General features: G+C 33.1%; 2 protein-coding genes across 2 annotated transcripts in view; one reads left to right on the forward strand and one right to left on the reverse strand.

Annotated features, from left to right (window-relative positions):
• LOC130621412 (deleted in lung and esophageal cancer protein 1-like) overlaps positions 1-17,367 on the reverse strand; it is a 58,671-nt gene extending 41,304 nt beyond the window's left edge. Inside the window, exons 1-16 of the mRNA XM_057436695.1 lie at positions 17,358-17,367; positions 12,938-13,242; positions 12,065-12,206; positions 8,616-8,726; positions 7,786-7,949; positions 7,453-7,634; positions 7,071-7,152; positions 6,800-6,887; positions 5,907-6,010; positions 5,659-5,728; positions 5,075-5,220; positions 4,848-4,943; positions 3,083-3,173; positions 2,585-2,747; positions 1,298-1,460; positions 4-126 (exon numbers count right to left, since the gene is read on the reverse strand). Coding sequence (XP_057292678.1) covers positions 4-126; positions 1,298-1,460; positions 2,585-2,747; positions 3,083-3,173; positions 4,848-4,943; positions 5,075-5,220; positions 5,659-5,728; positions 5,907-6,010; positions 6,800-6,887; positions 7,071-7,152; positions 7,453-7,634; positions 7,786-7,949; positions 8,616-8,726; positions 12,065-12,206; positions 12,938-13,242; positions 17,358-17,367 — 2,040 coding nt within the window. The remainder of the gene's footprint in view (positions 1-3; positions 127-1,297; positions 1,461-2,584; positions 2,748-3,082; positions 3,174-4,847; positions 4,944-5,074; positions 5,221-5,658; positions 5,729-5,906; positions 6,011-6,799; positions 6,888-7,070; positions 7,153-7,452; positions 7,635-7,785; positions 7,950-8,615; positions 8,727-12,064; positions 12,207-12,937; positions 13,243-17,357) is intronic.
• Positions 1,938-22,422, forward strand: part of LOC130621155 (phosphatidylcholine transfer protein-like) — a 76,620-nt gene continuing 56,135 nt past the window's right edge. The window contains exon 1 of the mRNA XM_057436467.1: positions 1,938-1,948. The gene's annotated coding sequence lies outside the window, so the exon portion shown is untranslated. The remainder of the gene's footprint in view (positions 1,949-22,422) is intronic.

Below are 22,422 nucleotides of genomic sequence, written 5' to 3' on the forward strand. Positions count from 1 at the left end.
AACCTGTGAAGACCCTTTCATTGAAAATTTAAGTGATGTTATATCTTCAAGGGTGTAACTGCCTTCACTTGTTTCAACTGGAATGTTGTTCAACACCAATGAAGCAACATCAAAGAAGTTACCAACCTAGAATTAACAGTAGACTAGTAACGAGAATCCTTTTTTGGAGTGTGACATGTTGACATTTTATTACACTGCAGTATGAAAATTCAAAAAAAATTGTGCTAGAAAGTCACATTTGTAAGGATTTTTAGCACATGTCTTGTTACAAATGACATTATATTTTATTTTATTTTTTCTGAATCCTTAGAATTGGTTATTTAGTTTACATGCCAAGTACAAAAAAAGACTTTCATTGATCTGAGTAGTCGTGTTCCTTTAGAAATGATCCCGAATTTATTCCCATCACATATTTTAAAGGGAGAAATTTTTGTGGATAATCTTTCAGAATTTATTTTAATGGTTAGATGTCAAACCGTGAAAATAAACTCATAACAATGTATAACTTGATTGTGGAATTAAATAATGGCATGGAAAAATAAGTCACTCAGGCAATACTTAGTACTAACAAATTTGGTTGCTCACACAAAAAAAGAAGCAAAATTGCATATGAAAAACTTACTTTTGTCACATGAAAATCAAAGATAATTTCTGTAAATATTTTTTGTTCTAGATGGACTTTTTTATCACTTTTATTTGCCTGGTTTTTTTTGCAATAAAATCTTATGCTTTTGTTACAGAAAGCCTTCCTCAGTTTTAGTTAATGATATCTTTCGTGAATAAAAATGATAAAAAATAACAAAATAGAATTTCCAACATTCTAAAAAAAAATTGCTTGTGTATAATAAAAAAATCACCAATCCATGTTCAAGTTGCAAGAAAACCTTTTAACCAATGTTTCAAGTTGATATTGTTTCGCTTAGAAGTGTAATTAGATCTGTTTTTATCCTTCCTGGTAATCAGTTGTCAAAGAGTAATGCATCAAAACATGTGTGGAAGGGTCGACTTTATCAAAACAATGTTAAACAGGAATTATATCGTTAGGGTTACATGGAGGTGCCATAAAAATAATTCAGAGTGTCATATTATTGGTAGGAAATTCTATTTGTACCTGCAAGATTACAGGATGAAACCAAACAGCTAGTTCTTCATGTAGTGACAGACATTTTGCAGGAAAACAAGGTCCAAAAAACACTAGCGTGGGTATTATGTAAGGTATGAAATGATAATTACCAGTCATGTTTATTACTTATTTTACATGCTTATTTATTTTTCAAAAGATAACAAAAACACTTACTGTCACTGGGCAAAACTCCACAAAAAACTTTACAGTACTGTTTTTGCTAAGACTGCCACTTTTTGGTTGAATATTGAAGACTGATTCTTTACAGAAATGGATGTTTTCGGATTGAGACATACTTGGTGTGGATAGTTGCCAATTAAATTGTAATGGGACAGATCTAGAATTAGCACAACTTTAAAAAATAACATGCATTAAAAATACTACTTTCTTTTCTAAGAATACAACAATTTTTTTTTCAGCTTTTACATTCTAAAAATTGAATTTTTAGAGTTGGATAATACTAATAGAAACACAGGAGAATCTCGACTTACGTGTTGTATACAATGTAATGAATAACATCTTTGACTCGGCATTGAAATAAATAATGTGGTCTTTGATGGCTCACAAGCAATGCGTGGTACTAATAAATTTGGTCACACGAAAAATGCCTTTATTTGCACAAAATAGAATTTATAAGTTTAAATTATTGATAAAAAAAAAAACAACAGGCAGTTTAGCGCATTGAACAAATTTGACATTATAAAAATTGTAGGCAAATTCTATTTTTTTAATGTTATTTCACTAATGAACTTTTTTCATTTTTTTTAACAAAAACACCCTGTTACTTAACTTTTGTCAGAAGCATTCTCTAGCCCTCTGAGTTTACTATGCCAATTAGCTTTTGCCTTCATAAGTGCAATTTAATTTTAGCTGTCAAGTATTTTTAAAACAAGTTAATTAAATCTATTATTTCATAAGTTTTAGAACAAAACCAAACAGTACTTAAGCATGGTATGGTTAGTTTTAAAAGTCTTGTAACAAAATATTGCATGGTTGAAGCTGTTGATATTCCTGTGTTCACAGTTTTAATAAGGTCTACATCATTGGAAATTGGAAGTTAAAGGCTAATAGCACACTTTATAGTACACACATTGTATGTTTAGGCATACAAAGTAAAACTTTTTTCACAAGTTCCATAAGTTAGATGTTTTGTTTGATTTTGACTAGCGAAGTGTAAAACAGTTTCACAATTCACGGATGAACTTTTTATGAAGCATTCAACCGCCATTCATATTTTACAGTTAAAGCCTTCTTTAATCATGGCAAAATAATTATGTCAAAATTTTTTATTAATTAAAATGTTGAAGGTTTAAAATAAAAAACTGCACTGCTTACGCTGGCAGGAATTAAATGGGAAAAGCACAGAGTTACTTAAGCAGTCATTAGTCAATCGCATATAGCAAAAATTTGACCTTCTGCTTGAAGAAAAGTTTTATCACAGTGTAGACCTATGCAACATACGTTGTATTAGAAATGTAAAGTTCCTTCGTTCCAGATACATGAGGATAGCAGTCATCAAACTGTATGATATTCTGTGCTGACTCATCATATGTTTCTCCCAGTAATGGAACTCTTATTCCGTTATCAACAAAAGATAATTTCACATTAGCTACTTCACCAGTGCCTAAATGTTTTTAAAAAATCTTGAATGATAAATTAGTACAATAAATTCACACATGCAAACATGATTTTCAATGTGGCTACTATCTGCAGAACTATTTGCATAAGATCATAAGATAAAATATTATTCCTATAAAAGATAGTGAAAAGGTAGTTTAGTCCTAAATTAACACTTAAAATTGCTGAAAATCTGGTAACGCTCAACTGCAAGTGAATTCACAAAAAACAAGAGAAAAATGAGCCATAAAAGTTTTAATTACCAAACAAAAAAATAAAATACATAGAGATTCGTGTAGTTATTATATGTTACATGATGTTTGAAAAAGAACTAAAGCTTACCCTCAAGGATGTATTCTTTGTTCACACAATTATCACAGTATAAGCAGAGCTTTGTTGAATATGCGTTAACAGCATTTGGTGTAAATGTAACCTTAAAACAAAAGTATTCTTTTGATATTTTAATTTTTTAATCATTAGAATAACACTTAGTAACTAAACTGTTGGCACACAAACTAGTATTGATGTTTATAAAAAAGATGGCACTATATTTTGTGATCATGGCTTTGGTCAGAGCCAGAAGCTCATTTACAAAAACATGTTGTTTTAATTAGTTTTATCCTACTTGACTTGTATATTTTATATGCATCAGTTTTTCACCACCATTTTTCCCTTCATAAGTATAGAAATATAGACGATCCAGAAAAAAATACATTTTTATTGATTTTGTCAAACAAAGTGGTTAATTTTGATGGTGTCTTTTGGCTCTTGGTTGCCCATTTAAATAGCTATTTGCAGCTTTAGAAATAGCTTATAAGCATTCCTTGGTGACATGGACATACTGTTTGTGATAATTTGTAACTGATGCTTTATACCACTGCTATTTGAACCCATTGAATCAGGTATGATTTTTTACTACTTTATGAGACTGTGTAATATATTTTTGAGAACTTTAATGTAAATAGAAATGCAACTTGTGTAAATATAGCTGCTTAAAAGAGTTGAAATAATTCTTCTTATTTGGAGCTTTTAAAATATATAGAGAGATATATAATGATCCATGTAATGGGAACAAAAATATAAGTTCTACATGTTTTTTTTTGTATTTTTTTTTACTTATAGCTACCACATCAAATGCTAGATAAATAAATAAATGTTATAACTTATACCATGCTGAATAAAAGTCCATTCACAAGTCTTTTTAGAAACAGATTTTTTGTATTGATTAAAAAAAATTATTTGGTACAATACTTTTTTGAGTAACAAAGCAAAAGATGCGCAGCTAGCAAGATAAATTTTTAACCTCCAGAGCTCCCAATTTATTTTTTAAAACAACTACATCATTAAAAAAATTGCAGTTTAAAAATATAATTTTGTTTTTATGATGTCTTTGTGTACAACATGCTACTATTTTTGAAAATTTATTATTTTACTAAGTCCTAAACTTAATAGATGTTTAAGTTTTTTTTAAAAAAACAACAACAAAATCTTGAACATGGCAAGCAGCAAGCAAAGAATGGTCTATAACTTATATGCACAATTTGTCACAATCTCATATAATAAAACGCTGAGTGTGTCTGTCTGTCTGTCTGTCTGTAACAGGCAGATGTGCTCATTTCCTCTGATGTCGCCGAAAAAGTTATATCTGAGATGTTAAATTCCCTGACATAACTGTGTAACGTCAATAACACTACTTTAACGTCAATATCTTATATTAAATTGATGAAGCCATCACAGGGCACTAAAAACTTTTAGGATATACAATTTTTGATCAGCGTTTCAAGATCTATACGATGAAAGCATTAGATATATAAAATTCTGAAAAAAAATTGTTTGTGTGTTTTTGTCGATCTTTGCTGACGTCAGCAAATTTTCAAACCCTTGTGTGTTTGTTGAAAACATTTGATCCTGTACATTATTTTGATCAGTTTTAACCTCTACACATTACAGGCAAAGAGTAAACTTAATTTCACCATTTTTTTTTTGATTTGCACTGCTGAAATCAGCAAAAAATCGAAAACAACCTATTTTTTCATTGTACCCCTGCCTAAGTGGATTTTTTCATGGGCTTTAATGACTAGTTTAATAATATAATATAAAATCATACATTAATATCAATACACTCATTTGTTCCCAGCATAAAACAAGATGGTTCCAAGCTGAACACTTCAGTTCTAAGCACATTTTTAGCTTCTAGGTCAATCTGAAAGAGAACAAGTAGAGAAAATAGATTACAAAGAAGAACGAAAAAATATTCCAAAAAATAAATTTATAAGCCTTGATGTAATAAAAATGTAATTTTTAACAGTCAAACATTTCTGAAAACACCATTACCTTATTCCAATCAATGACAAAGTCATGGGAAACACAATCTTTTAATTTGAAAGAAAATTTTCCTGCACCTCCACTATTGCATACTGAATATTTTACAAATTTTGTATTACCAACTAGACTAAATCCACAATTCATGAAGTCAGGCACTAAAAAACAGAAAACGAAAAAATTTGGGGGCATTTGTTGATTTTACAGCATTTGATGTGGATTTTTTTATTGGCTTCGGTTTTCTTTTGTTAGTTTGAAACCTGTTGTGCTGTTTCAACTAGCAGTAGTACAACATTATTGGCTTAAAAAGTTATCTTCTGACAATTCGATTCTAAAATGTTGCACCATAATACGTTAAATTATTGTTCTAGGAGAGAGGATGGGATAAGAGCAAATTGAACAAAAAAGTGCAATATATTATGGAGATATTGGAGATTTCCTAAAATGAAGTTAGATTAAAATTCTTTGTAACCCCCAAAAGTACCCAAAAAGTACTTAGGCAATCAAGGGTAGGTGTTTTTTCGAAGGAGATTGCTTATCGACTTTTTTGTTAATATGCTGTCTATTTCACTGAATAAGATTTTTAAATTGCTCACATGATAATGAAGGTAGTTCCCGTCTCGCTTGAAGAGGTATTAATAAAGGTTCTTTAGATTGCGTTTTAACCTAGAAATATATAGAGAAAAACTGTTTTAATATGTAAAGATGAGGGGTTTAGTGTTCCTTATACTTCACAGTACACAGAGAATGCATGTTTGTATTGAAACAACCTTAAACATTCAAACTTTTACGAATAAATAAGGGTTGCAGTTTGTAAGCAGAAATATTAAGAAATATTGCTAACCTCTAATACATCATCATAGTCTGCCAATGAATCAGGAGCGAAACGAACTATGTAGTGACAAAACATTCCTGGTGCTACCAGACCATTTTCAGTTGGAAATTCGCCTAGTGAAATGGACAAAAGTGAGTTACATATTACTGCATTTGACAGAGATTTTGTACAACATCACATTCTAAATTTCATTAGACAGCAGGTTATACCTAGGAAATACAGGGTTCTTAACTTTTAAATAACTTCAACTTTTAAACAGTTTTAAGTAGTTAACACTGCCTTATTTATTTAAACAATGAAAGATATGCTTTTCATATATTACAAAAAGAGATATATAAACCTATGACATCGCATTTTCTTCACAACACCAAATGCGAATAACCCAGGTCAATGGACTCTAAGATTTTGGCTGATATTTTGTGGTACAATCTGTTTGTTGTATTAGCAGGGAACTAGTTAAAGGACTTGTGGAAACAACCACTAAATTCAAAGAAATAATGTTAAGGGGATTAAAATTTTGATGACATCAGCAATAAGCCTATAGTAATGCAAAGAAAATTTCTTGTGAGAAATTTATTTACCTATCACTTCTACTGTGCTGAATAAAATAATTAAACATTGTGTGTATTGTGTGTACCCCCCCCCCCCCCTTAGCCACCCAGGGGGGAGTTGTGGTCAGTTATTTTCATAATTTCATTTCATGTTGTTCTTAAAATTAGAAAGTTAATTAAAGTGTTAGGTGGTAATTAGAGGAAATAATAGTGTTGGGTATCTATGTCAAAACTAACCGTGTAGTAAAAATAAAAACAGCAAAATGTTTAAACATGAATTAAAGTTAAATAAAAGAAAAGGCTTTTTATTATTCACATAGTGTTCCAAACTTAATAAAACTAACAAATTACCATGGCTGACAGAAAAATATGGTGTAGTTGGTTGCGAAATCCTCACTTGTCTGCTGGATGCCGTAACATTTCGTAATTCAAGTTTAATCTGAAATTTTTTAAAAAAATTAGCAAACTGTAATGCTTTATGAAAAAATTTTAGAATGCATGCTAAAATCAGAATGTAAAGTTTAAGTAAACTTTCATAGAAGTTTATACAATAAAGGTTTTCTTCAGAAGAATGTTGCAAAAGCCAAGTAATTACTTTATAGCATCACGAAAAACTTCCCACCTCATAAACTTCATCAACTTGATAATCTTGAAACACAATAGGAAATGGATGTGGTTTAAAGAATTCGACATACTTAGTTGAACTGAAGGGAAAAAAACATTTATGGATCCTTTATCAGTAAGCAATATTACCAGACAAAAAAACGATGCAAATGATTGGCAATAGGTTTTTACTTAATTTACATATGTTCAATCATATAAATGTGTCATCAAGAATTAACAGAAGTAAGTTTTATTTCGCATGATTCTATAGAAATTACAAAAGTTACAATCAACATTGTTTTGTGCATGGATTTTGCAAATTGCGAAGTTTATAAGTTTTTTATCAATTTTTTTTAAATTGTATAGCAAACATGCAGTGAACATGGGTGAGTAAATGCTACCTTTCATCTGTTGTATTTGTACTTGCTTTGTTCAGAAAAGCTTTTGGTTGATCAACAAATCTTGGGTTTTTTAAAAAATCTGCTTTGCTTTGCAGGTTGGAGATATCTTTTTTCTCTATTTCTCTTTGCTTTGGATTTAGACACTTTCGCCAAAGGTTTTTATCTTGAGTTGTACCTTGTGCCTACAAATGTATATCAATAATTTATTGACAGAGATTTTAGGAAAATAAACAAAAAATGAAAAAATTGGTAACTGATGTTCTGCATAGGAGATCATCAAAGGTACAAGAAAAACTAAAACGAAATTACAAATTATTAAATTGAAACATGTACCTGAGATTTTCGTTGAAATATTTTCGATTTCGTGTTGCTGCTGTTTGAAAATGATGGAACCATTGGTTCTGGTTCGGGTAGATAGTTGTCTTCTTGTGGCATGGTTTCAAAATGCAGCCGGGATGAGAATGTTGTACTGACATATTGTGGTGTGTACTCACTTTCTAACAAAAGAAATCAGAATGAAAATTAAATAGTATCTATAAAAAAGGATACCCTTAAACATGTCTTGATACATCACTACACAAAAACAACCTGATATGCACAAACAATTCGATAAATTCAAAAAAATAAAACAATCAACAGGTTTTTTGGTCAGTTATCTGCCATACATTATATTATTTCATTCCTGCATCTACAATTGTAAACCATTATTAAAATTACCAAAGTTCACTTGCTAATGTTCACAAACAGATTACACATCTAAGGCCATATTAGTTAGTTAGTTAGATGGTTAGATCGAAAAACTAAGCCCATGTGAACCATATCAACACAGCCTGTTTTACCAACTTTCTTTGCAGGCTGCGTTAACTTTTTTATAAAGCAGACATACAGAAACTGTTAATAGCCCAATTTGATGTTGTACGACCTACAATCTGTCAAAGTAGAGCTTTTACAGCAAATAAGCTGCAGACTACAGTGGCAATATTTAGAAATAGTGGGAAATAAATAAACAAGATCATAAGTAAGTGAGGCCGTCATAGGCTTGACACAACTTTTCAGTTTTATTGTTCTTTATTGTTACATTTAACAGCAACATAATATCAAACAAACTAAAAAAAATACAAAGAGTGTTCATACAACAGATGGAAAAAAATCAAAACAAATACCTGTTGGTAGAACAAATGGTCTTTCTTCTTTGTTAGTGTAGTGTGCTGGTATGATCAAGTGATTTGACTTTAACAAATCTTTATCAAGAAACATGCAAAGTTTTGATGAAACTAAATAAAAATAGATACAGTTTAACTAAATTGCAGTAGAAATGTAAAATAATTAAAAACAATAAAAAGTAAGCAAATATATGCTAAATCTTTTAATTATCAAGAAAATTCTGAGAAAATAATTCATTCGCTCACTTTCACTTTCAAGGGTTCATCAAGTAAGCTTATTTTGCTAGTGTGAAAATTGTTTTTAAACTATTCATGTAACTGACTTATTTCTTTATATAATGCAATATTTGAAAACATAGCTTACATACTTAATTATAAAATAATAGTAGTCCATTTTAAAACAAGAAAATGCATCTGTAGGGTTGCCACTTGCTACAAATTCCATGCTATTCCAGGCTTTTTAAAGATAAATGGCAAATTGTCAGGGTTTTCTTTTAAAAATTCTAGGTTTCAAGTACAACAAAATTATCATATCTCATTATCATATCTCACAGCTTCAGGAAAAGTATTTAGGAAAGAGAAAGAATCTCTATTTTGCCTTTGTAGATTTAGAGAAAGCTTTTGATAGAGTGCCACGTAAAGTTATTTGGTGGGCTATGAGAAAATTAGGTGTGAATAAGTGGCTAGTTATGATGGTACAGTCTATGTACAGCAATGCTAGAAGTTGTGTCAGGATTAACACGATTCACTTAGTGATGAATCTAGTGAAATGTTGGTGTACATCAGGGTTCTGTACTTAGTCCTTTGTTGCTTGTTCTAGTCTTAGAAGCTCTGTCAATAGAGTTTAGAACAGGTTGTCCATGGGAGTTATTGTATGCAGATGATTTGGTTCTCATAGCAGAGTCGATGGAAGAATTAGTTGAAAAGTTTGAAAAGTGGAAGAAAGGAGTAGAAGAGAAAGGGCTAAGGGTGAACACAGCAAAGTCTAAAGTAAATGATTAGTAGCATTGCAGCCAAGTGCGACCTTGTAGTTGGAAAGTGGCCTTGTGGAGTTTGCAGGAAAGGGTTTGGTAGTAACTCAATTTTTTGTCAGACTTTCAAGCATTGGGTACATAGGAAGTGCAGTAGTATTGGTGGAAGGTTAAGAGCTGACATTCAGTTTGTATGCAAGTGTTGCACAGTTGAGATTATAGAGAATGAAGTATTTCCAGCTTTTATGATGTACAACAGTGGCTCGTTGGAAATAGTTGAGAACTTCTGTTACTTAGGTGATATGTTGGGCAGTGAAGGGGGTGTTGGAAGAAGTGTTACTTGCAGGATAGGTTCTGCTTGGAAAAAGTTCAGAGAGTTACTTCCTTTGTTGACTAGCATAGTCTTGTCAATTGAGGTAAAAGGTAAGTTGTATGAGGTCTGTGTAAGAAGTGTTATGTTATACCGTAGTGAGACATGGGCAGTGAAGCAGAAAATCTTGACCGTTTAGAAAGGAATGATATGAGAATGGTTAGGTGGATGTGCAACGCCAGTCTGAGAGACAGAAAGAGTTCAGATGAGCTAAGAAGCAGGCTAAGTATCCGTAGAATTAAAGATGTTATCCAGATAAGAAGATTAAATTGGCTGGGGCACTTGGAAAGAATGGAAGAGGATAATTGGGTAAGAAAGTGTAGAGACTTCATAGTTCTTGGGCAAAGCCCAGAGGCAGACAGAGAAAGACTTGGCAGAAGGTTATAAGGACAGACTTGATACAGAGGAAGTTGAGTTTAGATCTAACACAGTCTAGATCAGATTGGAAGAGGGTCATTAATATACCCCGTCCAACCCATACCAGCATGGAAAACGAAAGTCAAGCCTAGAATGACGATGATGGTAGTAAAGACAATATCTTTAGCGTTATTATTTATTCGGCTCAGTTTTACAAGTTTTGAAATTGAACTTATGTATTCATTTCAACCTTGAAATTTTTAATAAAACTAAAAGAGTATTTACATGTATGTATGAGAAACCAACACCCGACAGTGTTAATCAAATTAGTGACGGATCAATTCTTTTATACATTGTTTTTTAAACCTATCCTTTTAGATTCACTAAATTTCGAACCAATCAGGTTTTTTTAAAGCGTTGTCTTTACTTCATCTGACATGGTGATTGGGTTGCATATGGTGAATGGCCTCAAAAAAATTGCTATGGGAAACGACTCACAAAAGAAGTTATTAGAAATGTAGAGAGTCAATTTGAACAACATTTTATGTCAAAGAAAAATACTCCAAGGCGTTGAAGAAAACTTTTTAATAGTTGATAAGTATTGTTATTGTAATCTTAGGTTTGTTACTACAATCTTCAGGAGCATTTTTTGGTAGACCATAAATTTAACTTCTTTAACCATAAGATCCATTTGTATGCAGTAGGGATTTGCAGTGGGGAAAAAAATATAACATTATTCAATCTTTTCAATTCAATCAATTTTTGTGGTGTTAGATTAGTTGCAAATTGATAATGTTAATGAAACGTAGAGCAATTGATGTGTTTCTTATCACTGGAATGACCCTGCCCATGTTTCAACTACAACTTTTACAAGAGATTGAAATTGTCTGAAGGTGCTATGGAATACAAAATAGGTAGAGATAACACATTATATAAGGGTGGTAGTGAGCTAAACACATAGACAACACAATGCAACATTAAACATAATTTTCATTTTTTAAAACAGAAGTGAATCTGCCCATGTTCCTACTACAAGTTTTTATACTTCTGTGTTAACTTCTGATAGCGAAAAAGAAACATAATATAGGTAGAGAATACGCATTTCTTTTTTAAGGCTGTCAGTGGAAAAAAACAAGTGCAATTCTTAACCTGTCATTTCAACCAAACCCTTTGTTTGCCAACGTCCCAACAACTGTAACAACAAAAACCTGTCCTAGACGGCTACAACTAGAGACGGTTGTTATAGATACGTTTTCTCTATAAGGGCCATCTGTATTAAACGGCCAGTTATTATGGTTCCCTAAAGTGGCCATTATAGACAGGCTTTAATTGTAGTAGCTTTTGTAAACAGTGCAATTATTATGTCATAATTTATTTTTCCAAGCCTTCTTTTTAAATGTAGTCAGAAATTTCATGATTTTCAGATTTCCAGGCATCTTTTCTTAATTTCAGGCTGTTTAAGGCATTTAGGTTTCCCAGGCTTAGCGCCAACAATGATCTATAAACTAATCTTAAATATCACCGTACTTTGTTAACAAAATTTATTAGCATTAAGTAAAAACTACTTTATTAAATAATTCTAGTACAAAACTGACTTAATGTAAATCAACTAAAGGCTTTTAAAGCCTTTACGACTTAGGGTCCACTAGTTAAATCTATCTTCAATGTATTACCTGCTTGCTTTAAAGGACTTTTCTTATTGATAAGCTGCAATTTTATTTATTATGTGTAAACGTTATTAAATTTCATACCAGGTGGTAAACCCAGCTCAGAGTAAGATTCATATTTGTCCTGCTCTTCTTGTTCTAGTTTTCTTGCTCGACTATATGCTTCTTTAAGATGATTGGCAAGTAATCTCGCATTGGATGTTTTTTCATTCCAAGTTCTGTGTATCTAAATGGGGAACAATAAAAAAAGAAAAAATGTTTAAAGGTAACCTGAAGTATAAAGTGATGTTATACTTATATTATAGAGTTTAAATTCTTTTAAATTTTTAAAAAAACTTTTTTCGTTTTCAAGATATATTTACATTTAAAGTGAAAGTATAGTTTAAAATCAACAATTTTAGGATGACTTGAAAAGATGCTATATATGTTAGTGTTTTTATGTTACAATATGTGATATTTTTTATTAATTGTAGAGTTTCTTATATTTATAGGCAGAGTTTATGAGGGAAACTTCTATTGTAATTTGTCTTTCTCAACGAAACAAATGAACAAGCAAACAAACAAACCAATTTTTATTATGGTATTACTATTTAATTAAGAATCGAAGCTAAGAATTTGTAATATTGTATAATTCATTGTGTTTCATCTGCACATTGTTGTATTAACATGTTTTAGTTTTTTTAAAAAAAACTTTATGTGTTTTATTTCATTCCCACAAAAGCACAACTTATATATATTATAAAAATATATAGAGCTTGCTTATACACACTAAAATTGAGTAAACATATTTCTCCTAACAATCCTGCATGATTAATTTTGCTTTCTGCAAACATTTTGAGAAATTAGGCATTTCAATAGGAAAGAAAAGAATCATAATACAAACACCTGGTTTGAAGTCAGTTTAATGTCCCAGAAAAGAAAAAATTTATTAAAAATTCAAACAATAAAAAATTATACTGCTTGTAATTTTTCAACGTATCTGTTGTGATAGTCCTGGTCACCAGTTTTGGATGCTGCTAAATTTTCAACTGTATCTTCATTAATACCATTGTGTGAGTATAGTTCTCGAAAAGTACTAACAAGGATATGGGATGTTTCTTGACTATAACTAGATGATGGCCTTTGAACCAGCATAGAAGGCTCCTCCATGTCTGTTTTATCCATGAACTTTAATCCAACATAAGATGAGTAGGCAAATTTATATACACTATAAACATCAACTCTTAAATCAATACAAGTAATCAATAAAAGGAAAATTAATACTTGGATAATCAGCAAGAGTTATATAAAATCTGAAGAAAAATTTATGGAAACATGGAAATTTTCAAGCTCATATACACTAATTACAACTCCCTCTATTAATAGCAAAACTTTTGATGTTTGATGAAGAAATTACAATGAAAATTGCCTGTTTTGAAAATTTCTCACTGCAGTTGAATATTATGTTTGAACTTCTTTAAAATTTAAAAAATCATAAAACATGTTTTAAGCTAATTAAAGTTTGTGTCATAAAAGGGATGACCTATAGTCCAAACCTTAAAATTATGTGGCAAGCGGCGTAACCAGATCGTCACTGAGGGCCTTTGGTTTAGATAATCACGTAATATGGATGGTATACGCTAATGGTACAGCTATATTTAACCGTTACTGTGGAACTTTCTTTATCTATAACAACTGATGCAGTTTTGACAAGAAAAACAGGGGTTTTTTTAGTGGCAGTTTTGGTGTATTTTCTAAAAAATTAACTGCAAAATTGCTTGTGCCTTTTCAATCTATTGTTATCTTTGCAAGTATGAATTGAATAAATGAATTGACTAGTTGGAGAATGAATACATTTTAGGAAATTTTTTCATTGCCAAGTGTGCTCTCCTCTACATATCCTCTTGCAGCCAGGAGACCCAGTATCATTTTTCTTACACTAGGAAATCAGAAAAGTTGAGGTAGGAAAAATTACGCTGGGCCTCAAAGATTTTCTGCGGTCAGAATACTGACTGCGCTTTTGGATTGATTAATTTTATTGTTCGGAAATCCCTTGTTTTGAGCATTCACCCAAACAAATATAATCAATTCTTGTATTATCTAAGTGGGTATGTGACTCGCTGACTCTGAGCTTATTGGTTGATTATAATTCAGGGTTTTCTGTCAGGTGGATTTAAATTTAAGGGATTTGATCTGACATTTTTTTGCATAAATAATAATAATAATAAATATTTAAAGTGGCTAGCCCAGAAAATCACAAAAACCTATAGTTAGTGGATTGTTTCCACTGGGGGCCACTAGAACAAAAAAGAAACAAAAAATGATAAACCTTAGACTGCCTCAGCTCAATCAAACATAGTAACATTTATAATCTGTGAAAATTGAAAAGAAAAAGAATAAAAAACAAAAATTAAAAAATTCAAAAGTGATCTCCATTAGAATTTGCCAAATACATTAGAGATGGAAGTCTTAAACGAAAGCAGACTTCCATCACAGGTCACTTGGTCTGGAAGATTATTCCACACTTTTGCAGCTCTAAATGGGAAGGCTTTTTTGCCAAATTCCGTGTTGACCAAGGGAAGTGTGAACCTGTTTTTTGAAGCTCCTCTTGTTTGATGATTATGACAGTTTTTTGTCAAAAGGAATTTTGAGCGCATGTAATCAGGAGCAATGTGATTCATGGCTTTAAAAACTAATATGGCATCGTTTTTGATGAGTAAATTATTCATTGAATATTCCCTCTCTTTCCCAAGAAAGGTACGGACACATTTTAATCGTTTTTCTAGTTTTCCCAATCTACCTTGGGTGGCACAAGCCCATGCCGAGGAGCAGTAGTTGAAATATGGCATGACAAGTGCATTAATTAAAAGGTTTTTTGTGTGAGGTGTTAAACAGGATGCAATGGTTCTAATTTTAGAATATTTAATTAGTATTTTTCTATTTATGTCATTAATGTGCTTTTCCCATTGCATTTTTTGATCAAATGTTACCCCAAGATATTTAACTTTTTCGCTCCTCTTCAAAGGAATACCCATATAGTTGATAGTTTTGTTCTCAACTTTTTTTAACTGGCTGTGGTTGCCGAAAAAGATTGTTTCAGTTTTGTCCGTATTAATAGTCATTTTGTTATTATTCAGCCAGAGGTCGACTTGCGAAAGTTCTAACTCGACCTGGGAGACAAGGGTATCCAAGTTTTTATGAGACGAAATAATTATTGTATCATCCGCATATAGATGGTGGTAGTTTGAATTGATGACAGATTTTAAGTCATCAATATACAAAAGAAAGAGCAGGGGCCCCAACACAGATCCCTGCGGCACCCCAAAAGCGTCTTCATGAAGCAGATCTGATCCTGTGTCGTTTACAAGAGTCAGCTGCATTCGGTCCGTTAAGTAGGACTCGAACCAGTCAAAGGCAGCATCTCTGATGCCAAAACACCATAGTTTTTTTAACAAAATTTTATGATCAACAGTGTCAAAAGCTTTTTTAAGGTCAATGAGCACAGCACAAACAAAGTTATGTTGGTCGAGCTCAGTAAGAATAAAATCAGAGACATCGACTACTGCAGTTTCTGTGGAAAAGAGTTTTCGAAATCCGGACTGTCTGTCATTCAGGAAGTTGTGCTCAGAAATAAAATGAGACATTTGCTCATGCACTAACTTTTCAAAAATTTTCATAGGAATTGGCAAAATGGAGATAGGCCGATAATTAGTAGGATCTGTTTTATTGCCACTTTTAAAAATAGGCGAGACCCTTTTAGTCTTCCAACATTTAGGTACATAACCAGTAAATAAAGATTTGTTGAAAAGACTTGATAAATAAATACTTAAAACTGACGAACCTGCTTTTAGCAGTCGTGAACCAATTCCGTCCAAGCCTGTAGCTTTATTAAGTTTTAGTGATCTAATTATTTTTTCGACACTTTTGGTCTCAATACGAGCCCACCGAAAATCGTGTCCGCTAACAGGTGGATTAACATTAGTAGTATCAGAAGAAAATTTAGAGGCTAGTTTTGCACCAACACTGACAAAAAATGAATTGAATGTGTTGGAAATTTCTTTTGGGTGAGAAGTTTCTGTACCATCGTTTTGGACTACTCGTTTTATCGAGGTAGTATTGCCTGACTTATCAGGAACCAGTTTTTTTAGGGTTTTCCAAAGTTGTTTTGGCCGTTTTTGAAAGTCCTGCAAAACGTCATTATAGTACTCGTTTTTGAGTCGATTTTTGAGACCTATTACCTGGTTCCTTTTTTGTTTGAAAGCTTCCCAGTCTATGATGGATTTTGTTTTTGATGCTTTCCGTTTCAAGAAGTCTCTTTCTTTGATGGCTATTATTAATTCATCAGTGACCCATGCCTCAACACGGCCAGAAAATCTATGTGTTTTGAAAGGGGCATGTTTGTCAGCCACTGTTTTAACATTTTTATTCAGTTTCTCACATGCTTTATCAAGGTCATCATAATTATTAAAATATGACCAGTGTAAATTCCTGAGGTCTTTCAGAAAAGCCTCTTCACTGAAGTTCTTGTAGCTACGAACCTTGCATGTTTTAGGTTCAAATTTTGGCCTTTTGAATTTTCTGATCACATAAACTAAATTGTGATCACTGATGCCTAAATCCATGACACCAGTTTTAGAAATACAAGAACTGTTAGAAAGTATCAAGTCTATAAGAGTGCTACTATTTTCAGTAACACGAGTTGGCTCCGTAATATGTTGTTTTAGGAAAAGAGTGGAGCATAATTCCTTTATTTTGGAGGAGAGAGCATATTTTGAAAGCATGTTACAGTTAAAATCTCCCAAGATAAAAACTTCTTTCTCTTCTGGGAGCTTGTTAAAACACTGTTTAAAATGAGTACACAGGTTTTCGGTACTCTGCAAATCACTACCTCCAGGTGGCCTGTAAACCCCACACACGTAAATAGGTTTAGTTTTTTTCAGGCACACTTTCACCCATAGTGATTCAACATTTTCGAAGTAAAGGTGTTTCAAAAGGTGGCTATCCAAGTTTTCATTAACAAAAATTAGAACACCCCCACCTCGTCTATTCCGATCATTCCTATAACAAACATAGCCATCAATTTTAACGTCATTGTCAGTGATGGTGTCATCAATTTTGGTTTCACAGATGGAGAATACATCAAGTTTTGTTTGATGTAGCAGAAGTTTAACATAGTCTAGTTTGGATGACAGACCATTAATGTTGAGATGGGCCATTTTTAAGCCCTTGCATCTAAGCTTTTGTTTGAGAAACTGAATTTATATATTTTTTCAAAGAAAGCTTAGTTAACTAGGCTAATCCTCTTATTAATTTTCTTTACCATCAAGTCCCCCCTAGCGACGATTCAATATAGGCGAGTGAATGTGCCCATAGCCTCGGGGGCTAAACTATAGAATACCCCATACCATTTATATAATGTTATGTAATGTTTTTTTAAACTGGTTTAATTTTAAAAACGAAGCTTTTGCTCAGATCTAAAACCATTTTCAACTATTTTTCTGAGTAGCTGCATTGCTGCGTAGCTGAGTTGCTGTGTAGCTTAGTATCCACGTTGCTCTATTGCTAAGTAGCTGTATTGCTGAGTAGCTGCATAGCTGAGCATTTACGTTGCTGTATTGCTGAGTAGATCGTTGCTGTGTAGCTGAGCATCTACGTTGCTGTATTGCTGAGTAGGTGTGCGTTGTTGCGTTGCTGAGTTACATAGTTTTAATTTTTTTACAAGGGGTATTCTATAGTTGCTCCGCCTTGGGTTAACCCAACCAAGCCATCATGTGAGAGGGAAATTGGGGGGGGGGTCTGGGGGGTATGGGCACACCTATGTGTGGATCGTTTGATGTTGCATTAAGTTGTCTGGTAGAGTGTGGGCCCTAATTGGATCTGCATAGCTCAAAATCAGCATTAAATACTCCAGGATATCTATTTTAGTTATCTCTCAATATTTGTGAGGCTAGATGTTTTGACATCTCACCAAGTCCCCGTGTAAATTTGGTGCTCTTAGTTGAAGTTTTTTTAGTGAGTAAATAACACGTTTGTACAGGACCTAACTAAGTGATGTATTAAGTGGTGAATGGATTCGTTCTGTGATCGTTTGGTCATCGGACCGAAACCCTTAACATCCGTTTCGAGTTTTGTTGTTTATTTTCATGTTAAAGGCGCACGAAAGCGAAATAGACTTATCTGAACAAGAAACTAATTAATGTGTACAATTTCTTATTAATTCAGCCATTGATTCGTATTTACTGTTCTTCTTCTTATTTTTTAACAAACAGGTAGGATTTAAAATCGCTTAAAGGTTCTTTTATCATTGTGTAAAATCAAAATTTTGATCCAAAATCTTCTTTGGACAAGGACAGGCCCGGTATAAGTGTCGAGCATGATGTAAACAATACTTCATACAGATGAGCACATATATGATTTTAGAACGACCATGTGGGCTATTTTTTCTTATGATTAGATATGAATAATTCATAACATCACTTTAATGGTGCTATAAATGATTAATTGTTGAAAATGATTAAATTTATACCATATCCTATGTTTAATTAAAAAAGAAAAGAAGAACTGAACTTAAAAAGCAGGTCATGTGTTTCTCTGGGGGGACTGGAAGCCAATTTTGAGAATTGAAAATTCCTTGAAAATGGATGTGTAATGTTATATGTAGCTAATAACTTCCTAGTTAACTGCTTTAGATTTGAGTCCATTCTGGTAAAACTGAAAATGATATGGTGGAGTTGTTCTGCCCGGATAATGAACATTGGCCTGATTAAGTACGGCAGCTTGCCCCGGTTAAGAACAGGGCAGAAAATACATAATCAGGGCAACATAATCGGGACAGGCCAGCTTATTACTCAAAAAATATTATTTGGCACTTATAAAAGGAACATAATCAGGGCAGTTTATATACGACAGTGTAATATTATTTCTCACTTATTATAGAACGAACATAATCGGGGCAGGCCGACTTATGTATGACAGTCAAATATTATTCGACAATTATAGGACTTAAATAACACAAATATAATTGGGGCTGACTGCTTTTATATCATTCGTGGCAAATACTAAATTTTGGGATTCGCAAGTTTAATAACTTTTCACCAAAATTAATTCCCGCAAAAAGAATAATTTAGGTTCCGTGAAATTTAGTTGCTTCAAAGTATATTATGTTGAAATGTATTTACTACAAGGGTAGTTTATACTAAGAATTACGTCGACACTTTTTTATTTCGCCATGTCTAGTTTTTAGGGGTGTTCTATCTTCCAGAGAATGTTTAATTTACAAAAGCTTGAAGAAAATGCCAATCACAGCCTGTCTCCCAGCTATTTATATCAGCGTTCATAATCCGGTCACCACGACATAATGCAAAAAAAACATAATCGGACCGTGCGTACATAATCCGGCTGTCCCGGTTGTAAACAGGTCGTTTTCGCAATCTGGGCAGAACAGAGTGAGCAAAAGCCTGGGGTATGTGTTCTGCCCGGATAATAAATGCTGCCCTGATTTTGTACGGCAGCTTGCCCTGTTTAAAAATAGGACAGAAAGTACATAACCAGGGCAATATAATTGAGACAGGCCGGCTTATTATGCACAAGAGTTGAAAAATATTATTTGGTACTTATAAAAGGAACATAATCAGGGCAGGCCGACTTATGTACGACAGTCTTATTTAAGCGATTGACGTCATAACAATCTTTTTGGAGGTGAAAAGTTTCCGTAATTTAGGTGAACAGAGTGCAGAGCTAGACACATTTTGGTGTTCTAAGAACAATGTTAGGATGTTTGAGCAAAGTTAATTTTTTTAAACAAAATCTAATCATTTTTAACAATTAATCATTTCCAGACAGATTTTTATTGTAGTTACCTTATGTTAGCTAATTTTCCTTCCATTTCCACATTTTTTTAGCATTCTTCCCCCTACAAACTAGGTTTGTTTTCACCCTGCAAAATTTTAAAAATGGCGGATGTACCATAAATGTGATTCGTCAATTAAACAAAATGTCAATCCTCACTACGGCAACAAAGCTGAACCGAATCGCCAAAAAATTCAAGGAGACTGTTTTCTTTCGCTATGCCTAGTTCTCAGTGCTGTTTTAATTTGCAGAGAAAAATGGCATGTAACAATAATTCGTCAATGGTTCATTCACAAAAGTTCGAAGAAAATGCCAATCACAGCCTGCCTTAGCCAGTCATTATATCAGCGTTAATAATCTGTTCACCACGACATAACCAGGGCAAAAAAAACATAATCGGGCCATGCCTACATAATCTGGTCGTCCTGTTTATAAACAGGCTGTTTTCGCAATCTGGGCAGAACATATGCACACTTCTCAGAGGGTGTTGTTAGGAGGTAAATATTAATTTAATTTGCTGGCTATCTATCTAGCCAGCTTATTAATTCTTGGCATTATTTAGTTTCATTATGTGAAAATAACACTACTTGTTCGTTTTAGTACACACGGGTATTAGTCTGATCAATCTGAAAAAAAAAAATGTAGCTATATATATATATATATATATATAAATGCTTTGGCAGATTCTTTATCTTTTCAGCCGATGAGCCACAACACCTGCAAATAAGGGCCAGTTCAGGTGATTTGCTGGAAAAAAATTGCGATTGTCCCCCCTCCTTTTCCTAAGCTCGCTAATACTATTCCTAAAATGCAAACAGTGCTTTTAATTTTGTTGATATGCATGGTAACAAAAAAGACAATCCCTCAAATAAACAGTGTGCATATCTATTTATCCTAACCAATATAGTAAGGCATTTTTGGAATATAAAACATTATTTTGAGCTTATTTTTGTGAAGCTGACTTGCAAGCATTGGGTACATAAGAAGTGCAGTAGTATTGGTGGAAGGTTAAGAGCTGACATTCAGTTTGTATGCAAGCGTTGCAAAGGTTAGATTATAGAGAATGAAGTATTTCCAGCTTTAATGATGTACAACAGTGGCTCGTTAGAGATAGTTGAGAACTTCTGTTATTAAGGTGATATGTTGGGCAGTGAAGGGGGTGTTGGAAGAAGTGTTACTTGCAGGATAGGTTCTGCTTGGAAAAAGTTCAGAGAATTGCTTCCTTTGTCGACTAGCAGAGTCTTGTCAAATAAGGTAAAAGGTAGGTTGTATGAAGTTGTACGGTAGTGAGACATGGGCAGTGAAGCAGGAAGATCTTGGCCGTTTAGAATGGAAGATAGATAGATAGATAGATGTGCATATTTTACATGGCTAGCCTCACAAATATCGAGGGATATACCCTGTCTATTATTTCCAGGAGGGGCCATGGCGTAGATGGAGAGTCCTAGAGTATTTAATGCTCATTTTGAGCTACACAGACCCAATTAGGGCCTGCGCTCTACTAGACAACTCCCGGCAACATCCAACGGCCCACACAATGTGCCATCTCCCCAATTTCCCTCACATGGCTTGGGTTAACCCGGGGCTATGGTAAAATTCACTAGCCCATGTTGCCGTCGCCGTCAAGAGGAATCGAACCCCGGTCTCCCGCACAGAGTACGAGAGCTCTAACCACTACGGCGCCACAAACAATCACGTAGCCAAATTGTTTTGTAGTGACTCATAAAAATGTTAGCAAGAGTAGGCACATAGCTACACCGTCAACTTGTTTATAATAAATAACATTAGAAATAAAAATGGATTCAGTAGTTCCTAACGTGAGAAGATGTTTAAAGTCACTCTTAGGAATTCCGTCAATATAGTCAGAATCAATGTCATTGATGATAATATCAATAGTTTCACGCAAAGGAATATTAGTAAGAGAGAATTGACATCAAAACTTGCCATATAACAGTTATAATTCTGCAGAGTTATTTCTTTGGCGAAACTAAAAGAATATTTAACGAGTAATCATTCATAGTAAGATTTACAAGTTTGGGTATAAGAAAGTTTGCTAAATTATAAGTAGGTGTCCTTAAAGCAGAGAGAATGGGACGGAACTTAGGTACCGTTCACACTAGGCTTGTGTACCTTGTCGAGGTCGTATAGAACCCCAGGATTGGAACCACTAGGACAAAGTTTCCTATAATCAGTTTTGTTAATGTATTTTTTATTCAATAAAGATTTGTACGAATATAATTTGTTCTCCATATTAATTATGTAGTTGATGTCTTTGCCAGGAGGAGTGTTCAATTTGGTAAACTTTGTTCCATCGTTTAGAAGAGAATTGATAGCATTGATATAGCAGTCTTTGTTCAAAGGTATTGCCTTTGTCTGCTTTCTGTATAATTAAATTGTCTCTACTCATTAGATTGTTCAGTGCCTTGAACTCATCAATAAGAAGATTAGGTTTCTTTGGATTTTCATTGTAAGAATAATAACTAATAATAACTTTTCCATCCTAACTACTGAGTCGAATGACTTTAAACCCACTATGATGGAGAGCCTTCTTATAGAGCGTGACCAACCTATTCTTAATAACACAGTCAAATCGATGTCTGTGGAATTGTTTTAAT

The sequence above is a fragment of the Hydractinia symbiolongicarpus genome, chromosome 12, assembly GCF_029227915.1.
Source record: "Hydractinia symbiolongicarpus strain clone_291-10 chromosome 12, HSymV2.1, whole genome shotgun sequence".
In the NCBI taxonomy this organism is placed as follows: Eukaryota; Metazoa; Cnidaria; class Hydrozoa; order Anthoathecata; family Hydractiniidae; genus Hydractinia; species Hydractinia symbiolongicarpus.